The following is an 18,117-nucleotide window of genomic DNA, read 5'->3' as shown; positions in this document are numbered from 1 at the left end:
TATTAAAAAAATGCAAATAAAATAATGATACGAATAATAACACCACTGTAATAATAATAATAATAATAATAAAGAACCATAAAGAAATACAAAATGAAAAAAAAGATCCAAAGTGAGAAACAATATATGTATGTTTTGTTGTCAAAATAAGAGAACCAATTGAGACCCTGCAATTGTGTGTAAATGAAGCAGAAAGTCAGATAAAAAACCTAGGACTTGGTCACAATTTTTGTGATGCCATATGGCAGCAGGGTCTACCATTAGACAATATGTTATACTTCCAATATCTTCCCAGGTGGTAGTACCTATACTACCTATACAGTATTAACCCTATTGCTGGCTGCTCGTGTGGTTCAAATCTCGCCCTTAGATAGGCCAATGACATGTCATCCAAAATGCATATATATTTTACATTGAATTTATTGCTCATTTACCAATTTTAAGGTGAAATTAGACTTCTTTTTTTTTTTTCGTGTTTGATAAAAACATAAACTACAGTATTTGACTCAGTGATAAAACAACAAAATAGTTGTATAATTGATATGGGATGAATGAAAATGAATGTGGAAAGATAATTTCTTACGTGCTGGATTCCCACACAAGTGGTCTGGCCATTGTAAGAGCTCAGAGTCAAGGGAGACAGCTCGCTCCTCACAGCCCATGTAGTGAAGCAAATAGTGTCATCAACCACCAAAAGGGCTAATAGTATTAATAAAGTGATACAGTTATTTAATAATTATTTTGAAACAAAAGGCCAACACTGTACTCATCAAATCTGTGCCAAAGAGTCTTAAAAACATAGCCATTAATTATGTTATTTGAATTTTGTTGTTTTATGAACACCTAGCAAGTTTCATTGAACAACTGCTTCCTGGACTTAAAGTTGTTCAGACTGAAGGTGACTGATGGAGCAAAGGAACTTCTGGTGTTGTGAATTGTACATGATCTGTGTACAGTAGATGCTGCTGACCAGTACAGTACAGTACTAGGTTTTATCAGCTGGTTGAGTTTGGTATTAAACCTTTAAAAGCAGATTTAAAGGAACATTTAAAAAATATTTAATATATCTTTAAGAAATGAAACATTAATTAGGTATTTAACAGTCTTCAACTAAATGCCTGACCAGCTACAGAGTCAACCAGTGGCAAAGAGATGGGGATGAGGGGGTCAGGAAAGTGATAAATTTTGATACAGCTTATACTGTACTTCTATTCCCAGGTCAAATTACAAAATATATATTGTATTTTTCTACTATTGAAGATGTTATGTTATTTTTGAGGAATCTTACATAATAAGAGACTGATTATATGAGATTATAATAATGAATCTTTAAAAAAACAGGTCCAAAGCTGGAGCACATGGCAATAACCCACCCCCCTCCTTCCATCTGGTCACATACACAGTGTCTTCCCTCTCATTGTTTGTTGCTTTCATTAGGCATTCAAGAAATTTGATTACACCACTGTATTAATTTTCACAAGAAAATTTTATCATTGTACCATCAGAGCAAATAGTCTACATAAAAACCTCCCCATTATTTGAAGATTGAATAAGTTTAAGGGACAAGGTTAGACTTAATGTTTAATGAGGCTCTGTATTCTCACCAGTGTCCACCGGAGGAAGAGTCTGAGAATGACAAAGAGAATACACCAGAGGAACAAGATTATTCAATGGTATATGAAGATGGTGAATCTTCAATGAAGACCACCGACCAGTCAAACATGGCAACATCTCGGTATATTATCACGTTACTTGGTATGGTAGGAGAGGAATTCACAAAATACCAGAAGATTGTTGAGGAATTAGGAGGAACAATTAGTTTAGAACAACACTATGATCCTCACTGTACTCATATTGTCACCTGCAAACTGCATCGTTCAGGAAGACACTTGGGAGCAATAGCTTCTGGGAAGTGGTTGTTACATCAATCCTTCTTAGAAGATTCTTTAAAAATGGGGTACTTTGTTGAGGTGAGTAATATATTTGCCGGTGTACACTCGCCACAAAAAGATCTCGGATGCTTTAGGGATCATATAATAGACAAAACAAATGAGAAATCTGAACATTGCTTTCTGAGGAAGTTTTATTGCAAATTAAATTACTTTTTTCACCTGTAAATACTATAAAGACAAGCAACATGTATTATTACAAAATATTGAGTCACTTTGCAACCAGGCATACCAACCATTCTGAGATGGCATGAGCCATAGTGCTCATTCCAAAATTGGTCATGCCCAGCTATTTGAGAACTTATAGTGGTGAGTGTACAGTGCAGTGAACAGCTTATACTTATTATATTATACTTTTATTCTCAGGTTAAAATACAATTTATATACAGGTATTGTATTTTTTCTACTCTTGAAGATTTATTATTTATGGTTTTGACTTCGATTAATCCAGACTAGCCAGGTAGCCTAGTAACCACATGGTGTCAGTTGATGTTTATATACCACAAAGTGAGGAGGTCTGAGCATGCATTCACAAAGAATAAATTTTTTCTTCTAAATTATAACCTCTAAAATGTTTAAAATTGGCCCCATTAAAATAGGTCCCAAGAGGGAAAAGTGTGAGAGAAAAGGACATCATGTTTCCAGTTGTTGCAGATAGGTTAAAGATTATAGAGAAGCATTGTACAGTACAGGTCCACCACCGATTTTTCCGGCACCCTTGGTTCCAAAGCCTTGCCGGATTATCCGTTTTGCCGGACCAACCGAGGTCAGGTAAAAATAATTCAACAATACACCTTTGACCCACTAATTATACACCTCCTGTGTCTTTAAAACACCTTGGACTGCTAGAAACTTAAATTAAACAAATATTAAATGTAAATTAAATGTGAAAAAGCCATAATTTTGAGCAACATTACTGTTCACACTTTGTACTCAAATATACTATACTACACTAGACGAAGAAATGTATCTCTTGTGCAAACTATGTGATGTTTATACTCAAATTAATCAATATAATACAAGTTTTCCAGCAATGTAAATTATATTCTGCTAATTCTAGTCTGCAACATTTTATAAGATAAAAACTTAAAGGCTAAACTGCCTTCACCCTGGCTGTGAGGAAGGGGGGGGGGGTGGTAGATGTGTTGACAGCTGTCAGGGAGGGGAGATAACAAACAAAGTGCATAGTTATCAAAACGAGTTTTAGTTTTCCTCTTATAAAATGTCATTTAATTGACTTGGCAGTATATAATTTGCATTGCTATAATTCTTGTAAGATACAGTAGTGATTAATTTGAGTATAAACATCACACAGTTTGCACTAGACACAAATTTTTTAGTAATTAATTTATTACAGGTTTACCCTTAGGACAATTATTTCTTTTACTTTTTCACAATATATATTTAGGATGGTGTGTGCATGTAAATGAGTAAAAATAAATGAAGAAAGTTACGTATCTTCCCGAAAATATGAGTTAAAATTTTTTTACACAACTGTACTACACTAGACTAAAATTTTTATCTCTTGTGCAAGCTACGTGATGTTTATACAGGTTGACAATCCCTTATCCGAAATCCTTGGGGCCAGAGGCATTTCGGATTTCGGAATTTTTCGGTTTTCAGAATGGTGATTTTTTTTTTTTTTTTTTTATATAATGTGTATTAGCCCACCCGAGCATAGATCACTGACCCACATTAGGGCCTGGGGGGCGAAAATATAATAAAAATTATAATAATAATAATAATAATAATAATAATAATAATTCATAGGTCTAGGTCGTGTTTCTCACTTTTGATCTTTTTTTCATTCTTGTATTTCTTTGTTGTTATTATTATTATTATTATTATTATTATTATTTTATTATTACAGTACTCCTGTATTATTGTTATTTTTATTAATTTTATTAATAAATTTTATTATTATTATTATCATATTTTATTTTGGTGTATTTTTATTAAAATTTTTATTTACTATGAATAATTATTATTATTATTATAATTATTATTACTATTACATTTTCGCCCCCCAGGCCCTGATGTGGGTCAGTGATCTATGCCCGGGTGGGCTAATCCCTGTTTTAAAAAAAAATAAAAATGCCCCACAAAAAAAAGTTTTGGTTTTCAGAATTTCGGATAAAAGGTTGTCAACCTGTACTCAAATTAATCACTATCTTACAAGGATTCCAGCAATGCAATTTGTAGTCTGCTAAGTCTAGTCAGCTACATTTTATAATATAAAAACTTTAAGCCTAAAACTAACTTCACCCTGGCTGGGAGGGAGGGAAGTTAAGTGCCCCCTCATAATTTTGTCCAGACTAAAGGTGGTGCTGGACCATCACTTCCCGGTGGTGTACCTGTAGTATCCTTTGTACAGTACAATATATACACAGTCTTCAAAAGCAGTCACACCCACCACCTACCTCCTCCTCATGTCAGGTCATTGTATGCAGGATGTCTCCACTTCAATGGTAAGTCCAATGCTGTAGACTTTATTTAATTTACAGTGCAATTCCTTTAACCCAAATTCCAACTACATATCTGAATCCGAATGTTTCAGGTAACTGAACTTTGTCCCGTTCGGTAAAAATTCTAATTTACAGTAGTCTAAAAATCCAAACAACATACGTAAGTCATTCATGCGCATGTGTGTCACCAGTGGAGTTGTAAACTTTGTTTGGATACCATTCCTCAAAATGGGAATTGAGTCAAGGGAAGTGGAGCAACTCCCTTTGGGACAAACACATAAACGTAAAAGAATTGGCAGTAGTTCTATTCTTTTTTCGGCAAACCCAAATTAAAAAAAATATGACTATCCTGTTTGCCATGAACAACAAAATGGCAGTGTTTTGTCTCAATCATCAAGGCTCAACCAGATCTTGGCCCCTGTTTAAAAAAATATCAACAATAAATGATAAGATTGATACATAGCATATCATAAAATACAATAGCACACATTTTATGTAAAAAAAATAGCTCCTCCCAGACTCAAACCATCCTATGGGTGAGATGACACGGTTCGGTCAGCTGTCTCAGAGACGTGTGTGTGTGTTTGTTGTGATGACACATCGGGGGGAGGGAGCGTGGGTGGTTGGCAGGTTGGCGACGCAATTATAGCTAACAGTCTCAAAACATAATTCACTTCCCACACATACACACCCATGCTCTTCATTTCTCTATACAGTATTATCCTGCTTTACACGGTTTCACTTTCCGCGATTTCTCATTTACGCGGTACCTTGCCAGAACCGGACTTTCACTTTCCGCAGTGCATCTACTCATATACGCGGTGAAGTATAATTTTTTTTTTTTTTTAGCTCATAAAATTCATACAAATTACCCGGCCAGAATATAATTTACATTGCTGGAATTCTTACAATATGATGATTATTTTGAATATAAACATCATGGATTTTGCATTAGACATACAAATTTTAGATCTAATGTAATAATTTGGTTTACACAAAGAAATATTTTATCTTTTGTGCAAAATATATGATGTTTGCATTCAAAATATTCCCTGACCTGCAAGGAATCCAGAAATGTCAATTATATTATCCTAACTTTAGTCTGAGGTATTATTTATTACTAAAAGTTAAAATCTAGTTTTTTCACCCAACATTTCTCTGGTAGGGAGGGAAGGTGGGGGGTGGGGGGGAGGGTTGGGACCGACCGACCATCTGGCGCGTTGGAAGAGGGGGGGGGGAGGCAAGTTGGGGTACTTTGATTGACAGATAGTGTTGTGAAGAATATTTTTTTTTTATTAACTGAAGATATTTGTTTTAGCTCATAAAATTCATACAAATTACTCGACCAGAATATAATTTACATTGCTGGAATTCTTACAATATGATGATCATTTTGAATATAAACATCATGGATTTTGCATTAGACATACAGTGGGGTATGCTATAACGAACGGATCCTACTATGAATATTCCTATAACGAACGGTTTTACATATAAAATTGAGAATGCTATAACGAACGAAACTCCTACAACGAACATTATTTAAAAAAAATTTTTTTTTTTTTTTTTTTTTTTACTAATTTATTGTTTTTTTATTACAAGTATTAATGATATTCTTTATTTCAGGGGTTTAGATGCATATTTATGCACTTTTTTACAATTTTTACAATTTTATATTATATTTTTCAGTGTTAAGTGGTTGTATTTGGGGGCCTGGAACGGATTAATCCTATAACGAACGAATGCTATAACGAACAAGGTTCTAGAACCAATTAGATTCGTTATAGCATACCCCACTGTACAAATTTTAGATCTAATGTAATAATTTGGTTTACACAAAGCAAGTATTTTATCTTTTGTGCAAAATATATGAAGTTTACATTCAAAATATTCCCTGACCTGCAAGGAATCCAGAAATGTCAATTATATTATCCTAACTTTAGTCTGAGGTATTATTTATTACTAAACGTTAAAATCTAGTGTTTCACCCAATCATTTCTCAGAGGTGTAGGGGCCAGTGGGGAATTTGAGTCCATTGTTTGAATGGACATTAACCTGGCGACTGTATTTCTCTTAAATATTAATTGTGTGAGCATACCATCATAAAATTTAGATGTTATTTTTACTACAACATAGGTATTGTGTCGGAAAAAGTGGAGTTTGGGGGTCGGGCCAGTCTCGATTGGAATTAGTCCCATATGTTCTGTTGTTCACTTTACGCGGTTTTCACTTTCCGCGGTACCCTGTGGGTTCAATTGACCACATAAATTGGGGTACTGCTGTAATAGTTTTGCACTTATATTTTCTTTATTTCTTACCCACATTTCAGTACAGTAGTGTAATTTTTACTCTTTTCCTCTATACAGTATTAGAGAAAACTCCTTTACTAGGGTAGACAATAATATCCAGAGTGAGATCAGTTACATGTTTATATACTCAGACTTGAATTATAGGTAAAGAAAACAATTAATTTTAAATTTTTTTATTAATTTGTATTACAAAAACTTACTCCATAATATATCAACACCATCTCTGAAACATACTGTACACCATTTCTAACCCAAATTATTATAACATACAGTAAATGATAATCTTGGTAACCATAGTACATTTGCATAAATGTGTTCCTACCACCCCCTGTGGTAACCCGTGTCACCAAACGGCCAACCTATATGACCTATAGCAAACCTGTCCACCAAACATGTCCGTAGTTACACGACCAAAACTCATTCATTCGTAGTGTTGCTACTGTGACGTTGCCGTTTGGAGGCACGGGTTACCACAGGGGATGTAGGAACACATTTCTGCAGCTGTACCATACCCTATTTTTTCCACAAGATATTAAATTCAATATTTGCAAATTCACGATTCATGATGATTTCCAGGAATGTAACCCTCGCAAACAGGGGGAGATAGCTGTACTGTACAGTGGTTGGAGGTTATGGGTTTATATAAAGCATGTACTCTACTTTACAGTGTCATTAAAAGTGTATCCAGGAAATTTAAAGCAATTGTATGTATTAGATTTAATTTATACTTAACAGGAAGAGCCATACGAGTGGGGTAACCCTACGCGCTTAGCAGAAACTACACCTGAAAGTTTGGAATCAATACTGGCTGCTGCTGCCCGAAGGTGGCGGATGAAAATCCATGATGAAGCCAATGAGGAGACAGTAAAGGGAGCGTTTCAAGGCATGAGGGCTTTAATTCACTCGAGTAAAGACCGAATTGCATCCTTTACTCGACTTATTGAAGCAGGTGGTGGAAAGGTTATCAGAGCCAGGTGAAGAATGCTTAAAACTCTACTTTTTCAATGAAACTAATTATGATATATGAAGATTAGGGTGGGTCAAATTAGCCAATATTGTAGTTCAAATTAAAGAAGGAAAATAAACATTTTGCTTTCTACTGATTATATAACTTGAGTTTCAAAATGTTAAATAAGATCTCACTTACTTATATGAGAGATACCGGTACTTGTTTCAACTGAGTTTTTGAGTAATGTTGAGATTTTACTCCTATGGACCTGAATCTTCTTACCTGTAGGAAAATTCCCAGGTGGAGAGAAAGAGAGGAACCTCACATTTGGTGGCTTGCCTCTGTAGAAAGTTGGAGATCAATTTGTGATAATTTTTTTCTTAAGTTTTCATGGAAAAAGACCATTAATTCCAAAAATATGCACATGAAACTATCAGTGGCTTGACATTTTAGATAATTTTTTGCAATTATTAATTTCACTGATTTGGTCTGATTTTCAATAGGGGTCATAAGATGAATGACTGGCAAGAGGCTTAAGACAGGTTCATTGATATAGCCACCAAATCAACACGTTATTATATTGCTGCATTCAGATTGGTTTTCTGTCTCTGCTCTGAGGTTTCACATTCATGTTGTAGTCATACTATCTGATTGATGCAGGCACTTGGGAGCCTCTTGATTTGTATGAGATGGCTAAAAGGGTAAAGAAGCCTTAGTGGGATATGTATGATAATTATAGAGGAGAGTAGTTCAAGAATTATAGAAAACAACCTGAAAGGACTGACATGTAGAAATACCCTACACACACTCACTCATATCTTCAAATTACATACAGCATGCAAAATGAATCTTAACCCAGTTACACATTATTTCAAAACACTAAACATTGACACTGCAAACTAAACTGAATCACCACAATTGCAGAATTGGAACATCTCAAATTAATTTATTGTTTATTCTCTTCCTCTCTCAGACCTCCATACAAAGAAGTTGAAAATGTTACTCATTTCTTCATTGAAATTAACAAACTCCCAGAGAAGATTGATCTTGCAAGATTTGCTTCGCTACAAATACCTTGCCTCCCTCCAGTCTTCCTTAATGATTATTTGACTATGGATCCATTGCCCAATGAAATGAATCATCTCATTCCAGAATATAAGACAATTCTTGCTGATATGAGGTGAGTCCTTTGGAAATTTTTCCCACAAGAGTTTTAAGGTATTAAGTTTGATATACTATACCGTGCATGCAATATAATTATTTGAGGTCAGTGTATTCTTTCCTGTGTTGTCTCTCCCTGCCCTATTTGAACAGACAGTACATGTATTGTACAGTATTATGTTCTGCTATAACATGATACTGTGTCCTGATAGTTTCTGCAACATAGCTGACAGTGTTAATCATGGATCTTAATACCATGTATAAAAAACAAACAGTAAAGAGTCATCATATTTTAATCAACAATAACCCCTTAATCTGACATAGATAGATTCGATTGTATGCTTAATGCACATGTCCTGGCATTCTTCAAGGGATCTCATTAAGATGAATCTTTTGTTTATTAGAGATGTTCTTCTCTCATGGCCTAGATGAGGCCACAGGTGTAACCTCAATAATCCAATATTGAAAGAAAAAAAAAGGTTCTCTGAATTTTTTTTCCAAACGAAAACCCATCTCTCATAAAATCAGAATTCCCCTAGAAAACTGGGGAAAATCCTGGAATAACATAATGACGCTTCCAGTTTTGTTTACCCAAGTAACTGCCATCTTTATTGTCTATACAGTAGTCTGTGAGGGATCTCAGATGTTCGCTGTCTTCTGTGTCCCGTGTGTAGTGAAACAATTGCCAAATGGCAATGCAGTATTTTTGTTTTTTATTTATTAGTATTACAGGTAAACCTCGATTTACGATGCAGTTATGTTCCTGAAAACCCCATCATAAATTGAAATATCTTAAATCACGTTCATTATAACATGGGGTTCAATGGGATACATTCCCAGCCAGTCCAACACACACATGTGTATCACTGGAAAAAAATTCCCAAGCCAATAAAATAAGTAGAAAACAATTAAACAACACTCATCACATCATTAAGAACACTCCTCACTTTGTAGTCACAAAAACAGAGTAAGAGAACTTGTGACAAAACATAAAAACAATGTTAGTGGCCGTGGCTACTCAGGTGTTGACAACAAGAGACCAAGCACTTTAAATCACAAAAAACAGCGAAAATCACTAAAGTCATCAAATCAGAGTACAGTCAGTTCTGCTATAACGCGTGTTTTGTCAACGCGAATTGGCTGTAACGCGAATTGGCTGTAACGCGATAGATGAATAGAAGAACGATATTTGTAAAATGCGAATGCGTGTTGGCTGTAATGCGATTCCACTCGAACGTTTTAAGTGTACAGTATTGTCGCTTGGCACGGGGTTATGCAGTGTTTACAGTTCACGTTCGACATCACAGGTTCAATTAATTTATGTGTTTTGCTTGTGAAGAATTGCAGAAATAATTTATGTAATATTTATGTATACAGTATACCTGTACAGTACACCTAGACCCCGACTTACGACGGGGTTATGGACCCAAATCCAGGTCGTAAGTCCGACATGGTCGTAAGTCCGACATAGATAAAAAAAAAAAATTTTCTTTTAATAAAAAATCTACAATGAAATACAGTACAGTAAAAGTAATGAATAATGATGAATGGATACAGTACAGTGAAAGTAATAAATAATAAGGAATGGATACAGTGTGACTGACCACTTAACCTTTAATGTAGTCAGCTGAATGCACATGGGGCCCCCATAATTTTCTAATTATACATGGAGACTACATTAACTGGAAACGTTTCGGTATAGAAAATGCGTGTTATTTAAAAAAAATTTTTTTTTTTTTTTTTTTTTTTATTTATTTATTTTTTTTAATAAAAAATCTGGGGCGGTCGTAAGTCCCGACGGTCGTAAGTCCACGTAGTCGTAAGTCGGGGTCTAGGTGTATATGTAAATTGTAAAATTTTAAATAAAAGAGAAAAACAAAATACATAGCGTTTTACACCTGCACACTCTGTTTACGTCACACATGATCAGTTTGAAACGCGTGGGAAGTTTTGAAGCGTCCTCAGTGATTTTTGCTTACTGTTTCTCCAATTTTGTGAATGTGGAAAAGAAGAATATCTCCAGGAAGCGTTCTGGTGATCTCATTTCAAGTGGTGATCGTAAAAGAAAGGCTATACCACTTGAAGAAAAGCTTGATGTTATCAAGCGTTTTGAAAATAAGGAAAGAACATGTGATATTGTGCGTGTAACAGGAATAAAGGAGTCTACTTTACGCACCATTAGAGACAATGCAGGAAAGATTAAAGCAAGCTGTATTGCTGGAAAAACCTTGAGTGCTAGCAAAAGTGTGAGATCACGGCCAAAGGAACTTGAGGAGATGGAATGGCTTCAAAGTGTTTGGATAGAAGATCAAATGAAAAAGTGATCTGGGACCAAGTTATATTCATATTTTTTCAACGTAAAGTGTAACATTTACTGTATGATTTCATTATTAGATATGAATGTAACATTTATTTAGACTGACTTTTGAAGAGATTGGTTTACGAAAAGGGTCCAGGAACGTAACCTGTTCATAACTCGGTGACTGCAGGTTGGCTCATATCACTGCTGCATCCCATGTTATTGCAGTTTTTTATTACCAGTACTGTATTTAGTATAACATGCTTGGGTGGGGAGCCCTGAATCAATGGATGTTCAGTTTTTGCAAGTCAAATATAGTCCTAAACATGAATTATTTAGCTGAAAGGTTGAGATTGACTTATACACTAAATCATCTTGTATGCCAACAAATACATAAGTACAGAATTGTCTTTTGGGAAAAGCACTTGATTGAAAAATCTGGCAATCATATCAAAATGAGATTTGCATTTGCCATTTTTAAGAGAGAGTATTCAATTGGAATATCAAATTTAAAAAAAAAAAGGCAAAGGCTAGGTCCCTAGTATCTCAGATTATTGAGATTACACCTATTTCCACCTATACTGTACCTTTGGATTGCATATCATTTAGAGCTTATGGCACACGGGTGAGAGCTGAGCTAACTCCTAGAGCTGTGTTGCCTCCATAATTCCTTTATTAGCTGGCTTTATGTACCGAACATGGATTGGCCAACTCAGATCTATCCCTCCCTCCTCCGAGAATGCTGAGGTGAGCTGGAACTTGGGTTAATAATTGTGTTTTCTATCAGAAATAATGATGTATTGAATGCACATGTATTGAACAATAGTGAAGACTGTCAGTTTCAACCAGAAGGGCAACTGACGCACTCCAGACCCCTCTTTATTGCTCTGTTAGTTCAAGGGGACTTGTGAATTTATCCGTTAAGTCTGCATTCTGCAACTCATGCTAACCCATAAGCTGGTGGTTGGCATTAATAAACACGTAATACAACTGCTTCATTGTAACCTAAGCCCTCAAAGTTGGGAGTAGGTAGTTTACTTGTCTGTCATCAACCATACTAGATTTCCAGCACCACACCTCAGTACAGGAATCTTCCTGTTTAAAGGAGGTAATTTTCTAGACAGCTTTACTTCATGAGTGAGCTAGTTTGTGCTTACACCTTGTATTGAGCCTTGTTAGACCATAGCCTCATTGTCTGCACCGGAGTCACTTAATCCATGAAATAACAGGATCTCTACTTCACATTTTATTTTGCACTGTGCAGTACAGTATACACTTGTACTAGGAGGTATTTTATATAATTTATTCAATACTATAATTTTTTTTCTTGTATCAAATCAAAAGCGATACATTACACATAAACTCAAATTTTGTGTTAATATATAATTCAAAATCGAGATGGGGTTGTGACCATTAGTGAAAGTTCAACAGGCAGCTACAACCATAACTTCTATAACTCGGTGCCATACTGGGCTCATCAGCCCACCGCAGAGTTGACACTTGAAGCATCCCATTGTGATGTAAATATATTTTACCTAATTAGTTAACCTGCCCACAACTGTGGGTTAGGGTAGTGTTTTTGGACCTGTCTGTCTGTTTCCTAAATAGCAGGAGATGGGTTTGTGGATTTGCACCAAACATATGAGGTTTGATCAACATCAGGAAATGGTACAAATTGTGCCAAAATTGACCAAGTGTTGCCTGAGTAATGGTTTGCACAGTGATAAAATATAGGGATTTATGGACCTAAAAGAAGGTGATGACAAAAGTTAGTTTACAGAGATGGCTACATTAATTTACAATAATTGCTTCACTAATCTATTTACTTTGCCACGGTAATGTTTTGTGGAAAGGAATTGTGTCCGCTCAGATATTGTTTGAATTTCATGAAATAGCAAACTATGACATTTAAGGCTGTGATATAGCATACTGGGTAGTTCTTCTGTACTTGTATGATTGATCTTCACTGTTTTATTATTAATATTAATTTTGGGGGAAGAGGCTTCTTGGATTTATAATAGAAAACTTTTCAGCTCCTTTTCTTTAAGTCTTTCTTCACTACAAACTGAAAGGGTTAATATGTACAGTACATGTTTGTACATTTGCCTGCACTATACCTGGTACAGTGAGTCGTACATTTTGAGATGTGGCAACTCTATGAAATGCTTATCTAGCATCTTTAGTCTGTCTACTATTGCAAGGTTACTTAGGACCATTCCGGGAGTTTTAATATGATGTAAGCAAACAGCCCACATCTCGCAAAATGTGCTAGCCACTGTATGAGATATAAGTGCAGGCTATTGTACATTGTAGAGTATTGTATGAGTAATAAGGTGTTAGTTTAAACATATGTAAAGAAGAATCCTTTCCTTGTTTTTGAAACTCATATTTTATCTCAGATTTATAATTTTAAGAAAAGCAGTGTGATTTTATTTTCTCTGTTTAATTCAATTTGTTGTTTTTTCAGTAGTGTTGATACCAGTACTCTTAAAAGAGCAAGGAAGAGGTAAAGTAGTGGTGCAGGGGTGAAAATAGAGAAGTAAATAAATTTGGTTATTCCAAACGTATAATTAACCCTTAGCCTGTGGCAGCAGTGACTGAAGAAGCGCCAAATTAAAAAATGTCATTATATAGATGCCGCCGACCACTGGAGTGGAACATAAATAAAGTTACACCGCATTTTGTGAAATTTTAACTGAATTTTGGATTTGGGCTTTCTCAATGACGGCTGTATTAGGACGAAGGTAACACTTGACTCTCCAACCCAAATGGTGTGGGTTTCCTCCTGCGACCAAGTGTGTATGGTGCTATTATGAGATTTTATTATACCCCAGGATTTTAATTTCATTTAATAAATATGAAAGAGTAATTGAAAAAAAGTTACACTACTTAGAAGTACTGGTATGTGTGTGTGACAGCATTTATGGAGGAGTCTTAGTTTCCTCTTGTTTCCAGCCACAATTAATGCCAAATGTGATACTCTACAGATATTCGGTGGTTGGTAACAAGATAATTGAGGAGCAAGGCAATGTTTCTGTTTCTTCGCACTGACCTTCAGGATGTTAGTGAGTACAAAGGTCAGCACTGCACTTTAAACACTGAAAAGTATGTATGTGGCCTTGTGAAGTTGGGTATACAGTACAGTATTACCATACCATGTAATTTGTTTATAATGCCATTTGTTATTTGTCACTAGAGTACTGTGTAGTGTAGGCGCCCCTCTGGTTACGGAAGGGTTATATTTCTGAAAAGTTGTCCATAACTTGAATTCTGTTTTTCCATTTCCATTGACCTGTTATATAATTGGAGATGCATTCCTACTTTTATAGTGCATATTTAACTGGAAAATTATATATTTTTGTAATAGAGTACAGTATATACTCAAAACAAATAACTTCAGTTTTTAATCTAGTTAGTGAAGAGAAATAGGCTAATTTTAAATTTTTACAACAAAATTTATTTAGTTATATAGGTGTAGAGAGTAGCTGAGTGAGTGGTGTCTCACTATGGAGGTGTGCAATGACAATGTAGTGGCACTGTCTATAACCACAAGCTTCATAATAAAACACTCATAGTCCCCATTTATATTGTGTTTATGCCTTTATTTGATTTATTGTCATATTTCTTACATGCAAATAATGAAATAAAATTTAAAAACAGTCTTGTCAATACACACTTTGCACTCATGGTTGTAAGACATGCTACTGGTAAATCAGGAAAAATAGCTAAGTTTAGTAAATCAATATACTGTAATGTGCATGTAAGGTGAATGACAAGGGAAGCAGAACTGAATAGTTTGGCGGGGATATGAAGATACTGGTACTTTGTCTAGGACATGTCCAGGATCATTTTGTCTATTGGAAACAATTCAAGTTGTCAAACTTTTGACATTTTTGTGGTCATCATTTAGACATGTTTTAAGGTGTTTAAAGTGCAGTATGTACAGTTGTCTCCCTTTATAGTGGGTACAGTAGCTGTCATGTTTTGTGAGATGTGGCGCCACTGTTTGTTTAAAGTGTAGTAAAACAAGCAGAATGGCCAGGACTACCTTCACTATATTAACCAGACCAATGATATTAAATAAGCAGTCCCCCTGTGCCTGTGAACATTTCCCTCATGTTTATTGTACGTACTCACTTACAATATTGTACATAGCAGGATAAAGATAGATAGTGATTTAGTCCTTACAGTATTTTAATCTCTTCTGTCTCTATACAGTATATTTATTCATCTTATATCATTTCCAATCAATGCTCAAAATATATGGAAAATATTTTGGGAAAGTCTAACTCATCCACAAATGGAACCACTACCTTGTTCCTTTTTATTAAAATATGAATGCAAAAAATGACATCATTCAAGTACATACGAGTATATAACAAGAAACAATGTGGATCTATCAATGTAAATGAGGCATAATGGAAAATTATGTTAAAAATGAGGGTGTGGTTTATTATTTTCTATGCTCTGTAATGTAACTTACACTACTATGTTCAATAATGCTACAAGGCTATGTATGTCTTCTTTGAAATGAGACTAATTTTCATTTCAGCAGTACAGTACTGTACTGTATTAGAGTTTTTATGTAAATATGTTATCTGTTGTATGGTACTGCAATAAAAATTCATTTGTAATCATAACGGTTTTGGTTCATGTCACTAACAACACTTTAGCTTTTTATACTTCAATTTTAATATCATATTTCCTCTGAAAAATCCCTTCCATCAGTAGGGATGTCTCATCTAGAACCTTTTTTTTTTCTATACCACCAATATTCTTGTACTGTACAGTAGAAACCATCTATACCTGCATTGAGGAAATTAAGTGATAACATTAGGTTGCTACTATTAATTGGATGAGGCTTGGTTTTAGGATATATTTGCACATAATCATTTAATTAGTCTTTAGTATTATTGTTTTTAGCAGAATGTTTTTCATCAGTGAGAACAAAGATATACAGTATTAGTATAGTTGTATTATTTTATAGGTTTTGTATTGTGCTGTATATAAGGTCTTGTGGAATTCATATTTTTGTCTGAATATGTATGATGATGAAAAAAATATAGGTACAGTATCCTGGGTTTCACTACTTTTATTTCACCTCTTCAATTATAACCTGCTGGCAGTTTCCAAGGAGACTTTTATACAGTAATGTATCCACTGAATACAGTACAGGTTGTACTTCTCTAGTCCGGTATTCTGTGGTCCGGAAACTCCCGTGGTCCGGAACGATTTTAGTTTGTCCAATAGGTAGATAGGCAACTTTTTTATTTATATTTTTTTTTTACTTATCTGAATTATTATTATTATCACAGGAGTATTAAATTTTTACCCCTCAGGCCCCAATGTGGGTCAGTGACCTATGCCCGGGTGGGCAAATCCCCGTAAAAAAACAAAAACAACAAAGCCGCGGTAAATTAAGGTTTGTTTACATACGGCAGTTCGGCCGCTCTCTCTCTCTGCTTGTCTATACGGAGTACAACATTTAACCCTTCAACATATATGAGCAGTAAATAAGTGTTGCTTTCATATTCTTATGTAGAGTAATGACGATATGTTTTCACATGTGCACACTTACATATGCGCAGTCTCACTTTTTTTTTACCATTAATGGTTAGCTACTTATATTGTTCCATTTATTAACATTAAATAACATTACAGGTACTTCAAACAACCATATAATTTTTTTTACATTAATTTTACTACAGCTACAATCAGGGTCTTATTTTCTTCAGTTTTATATGTAGAACCAATCAGTCACTGGTTTTGTAAGCTTTAACAAAAACAATGCTGGCAGCCGTCTCGTCTCTTTGTGTGTTTTAATATTCCACGTATTATTAATAAATTGTATTGTTAATTTTGCACACACAAACATTAATTCAATAAAAACAAATTCAGAAACATTAATTAAAATATATATGAACAGTAAATAAGTGTTGCTTTCATATTCTTATGTAAAGTAATGACGATATGTTTTCACGTGTGCGCACTTACATATGCGATCTCTCTTTTTTTCTTTACCATTATCGTTAGCTACTTCTATTGTTCCATTTATTAACATTAAATAACATTACTTAAAACAACCACATTAATTTTACTACAGCTACAACCAAAGTCTTATTTTCTTCAGTTTTATATGTAGAACCAGTCAGTCACTGGTTTTGTAATCAATGAAAACAATGCTGTGTCATTTCGTCATGTGTTTTAATATTCTACGTATTATTAATGAATTGTATTGCTCATTTTGCACACATAAACATTAATTCAATAAAAAAGACATTCAGTAATAAACAATAATGAATCTTTTGTACATAAGGGAAATGACGCTGTTTACAAGATTATGCACGTCGTCTGCACGTTGGCGGGCCGTTCAAACCCGTCGAAATTCAAGTTTCCGCCGTCAAAATTTGTAATTACTTTTTTTTGTGTTCCAATAAAATACATTGAATTAAAAACTCGCGAAATTTGAGAAGCTACTATACGACATTTAACCCTTTAATATGTCTTAAAAGAGACCATGATGCAGAGAAAGTGGTGCTAGTGCTTCCAAGCATAAGCACAAGTCACTATCTATCCAGGAAAAGGGTGAATTTCCATGGTCCGGCACCGGTCAGGTCCCAAGGTTGCCGGATTAGAGAAGTACAACCTGTATATACACATCTTAACCCATTCTTAGCTATAAACATTGACAGAGCTGACACTAATTGAATTATGTAATACTGTACAACTCTTCTATTACAACCATAACCCATATAAAAAGGAATATTAACCCCTAGGCTTTGGGTTACGTCACATGACGTTTTGATCTTTCACGAGCCTATTTGAATAAAAAGGACGAGCCTGGCTAGATTGTGTTGCCAGTAGGTATTTATCTTTCTCTCATTCACACATGTGTGCCTTCCAGTTTCTTATCAGCAGTTTTCCAGCTTTTGTGATGTAGGAATCTCGTCCTTGGTCTCGACTCACTATACCATGTATCTCTACC

At 34.8% G+C, this 18,117-nt stretch overlaps 1 protein-coding gene across 7 annotated transcripts in view; it reads left to right on the top strand.

Annotated features, from left to right (window-relative positions):
* The window catches only part of LOC121876490 (DNA topoisomerase 2-binding protein 1-like), a 38,086-nt gene extending 21,873 nt beyond the window's left edge, over window positions 1–16,213 (top strand). For 4 of the 7 annotated variants that reach the window (XM_042381609.1, XM_042381612.1, XM_042381608.1 and 1 more), the window contains 4 exons: window positions 1,608–1,970; window positions 7,459–7,697; window positions 8,646–8,852; window positions 14,120–16,213. In XM_042381609.1, the coding sequence (XP_042237543.1) occupies window positions 1,608–1,970; window positions 7,459–7,697; window positions 8,646–8,852; window positions 14,120–14,183 (873 nt within the window). In that variant the 3' untranslated portion in view covers window positions 14,184–16,213. Of the gene's footprint in view, window positions 1–1,607; window positions 1,971–7,458; window positions 7,698–8,645; window positions 8,853–13,599 lie in introns of those variants that run through there. The other 3 variants (XM_042381611.1, XM_042381610.1, XM_042381613.1) reach the window with 3 other exon arrangements.
* Window positions 16,214–18,117: the final 1,904 nt, after the last annotated feature.

The sequence above is a fragment of the Homarus americanus genome, unplaced genomic scaffold (genome assembly GCF_018991925.1).
Source record: "Homarus americanus isolate GMGI-L3 unplaced genomic scaffold, GMGI_Hamer_2.0 scaffold42442, whole genome shotgun sequence".
Classification (NCBI taxonomy): domain Eukaryota; kingdom Metazoa; phylum Arthropoda; class Malacostraca; order Decapoda; family Nephropidae; genus Homarus; species Homarus americanus.
The sequence above is the reverse complement of the archived record's forward strand: the minus strand, read 5'-3'. Positions and strand labels throughout refer to the sequence as shown.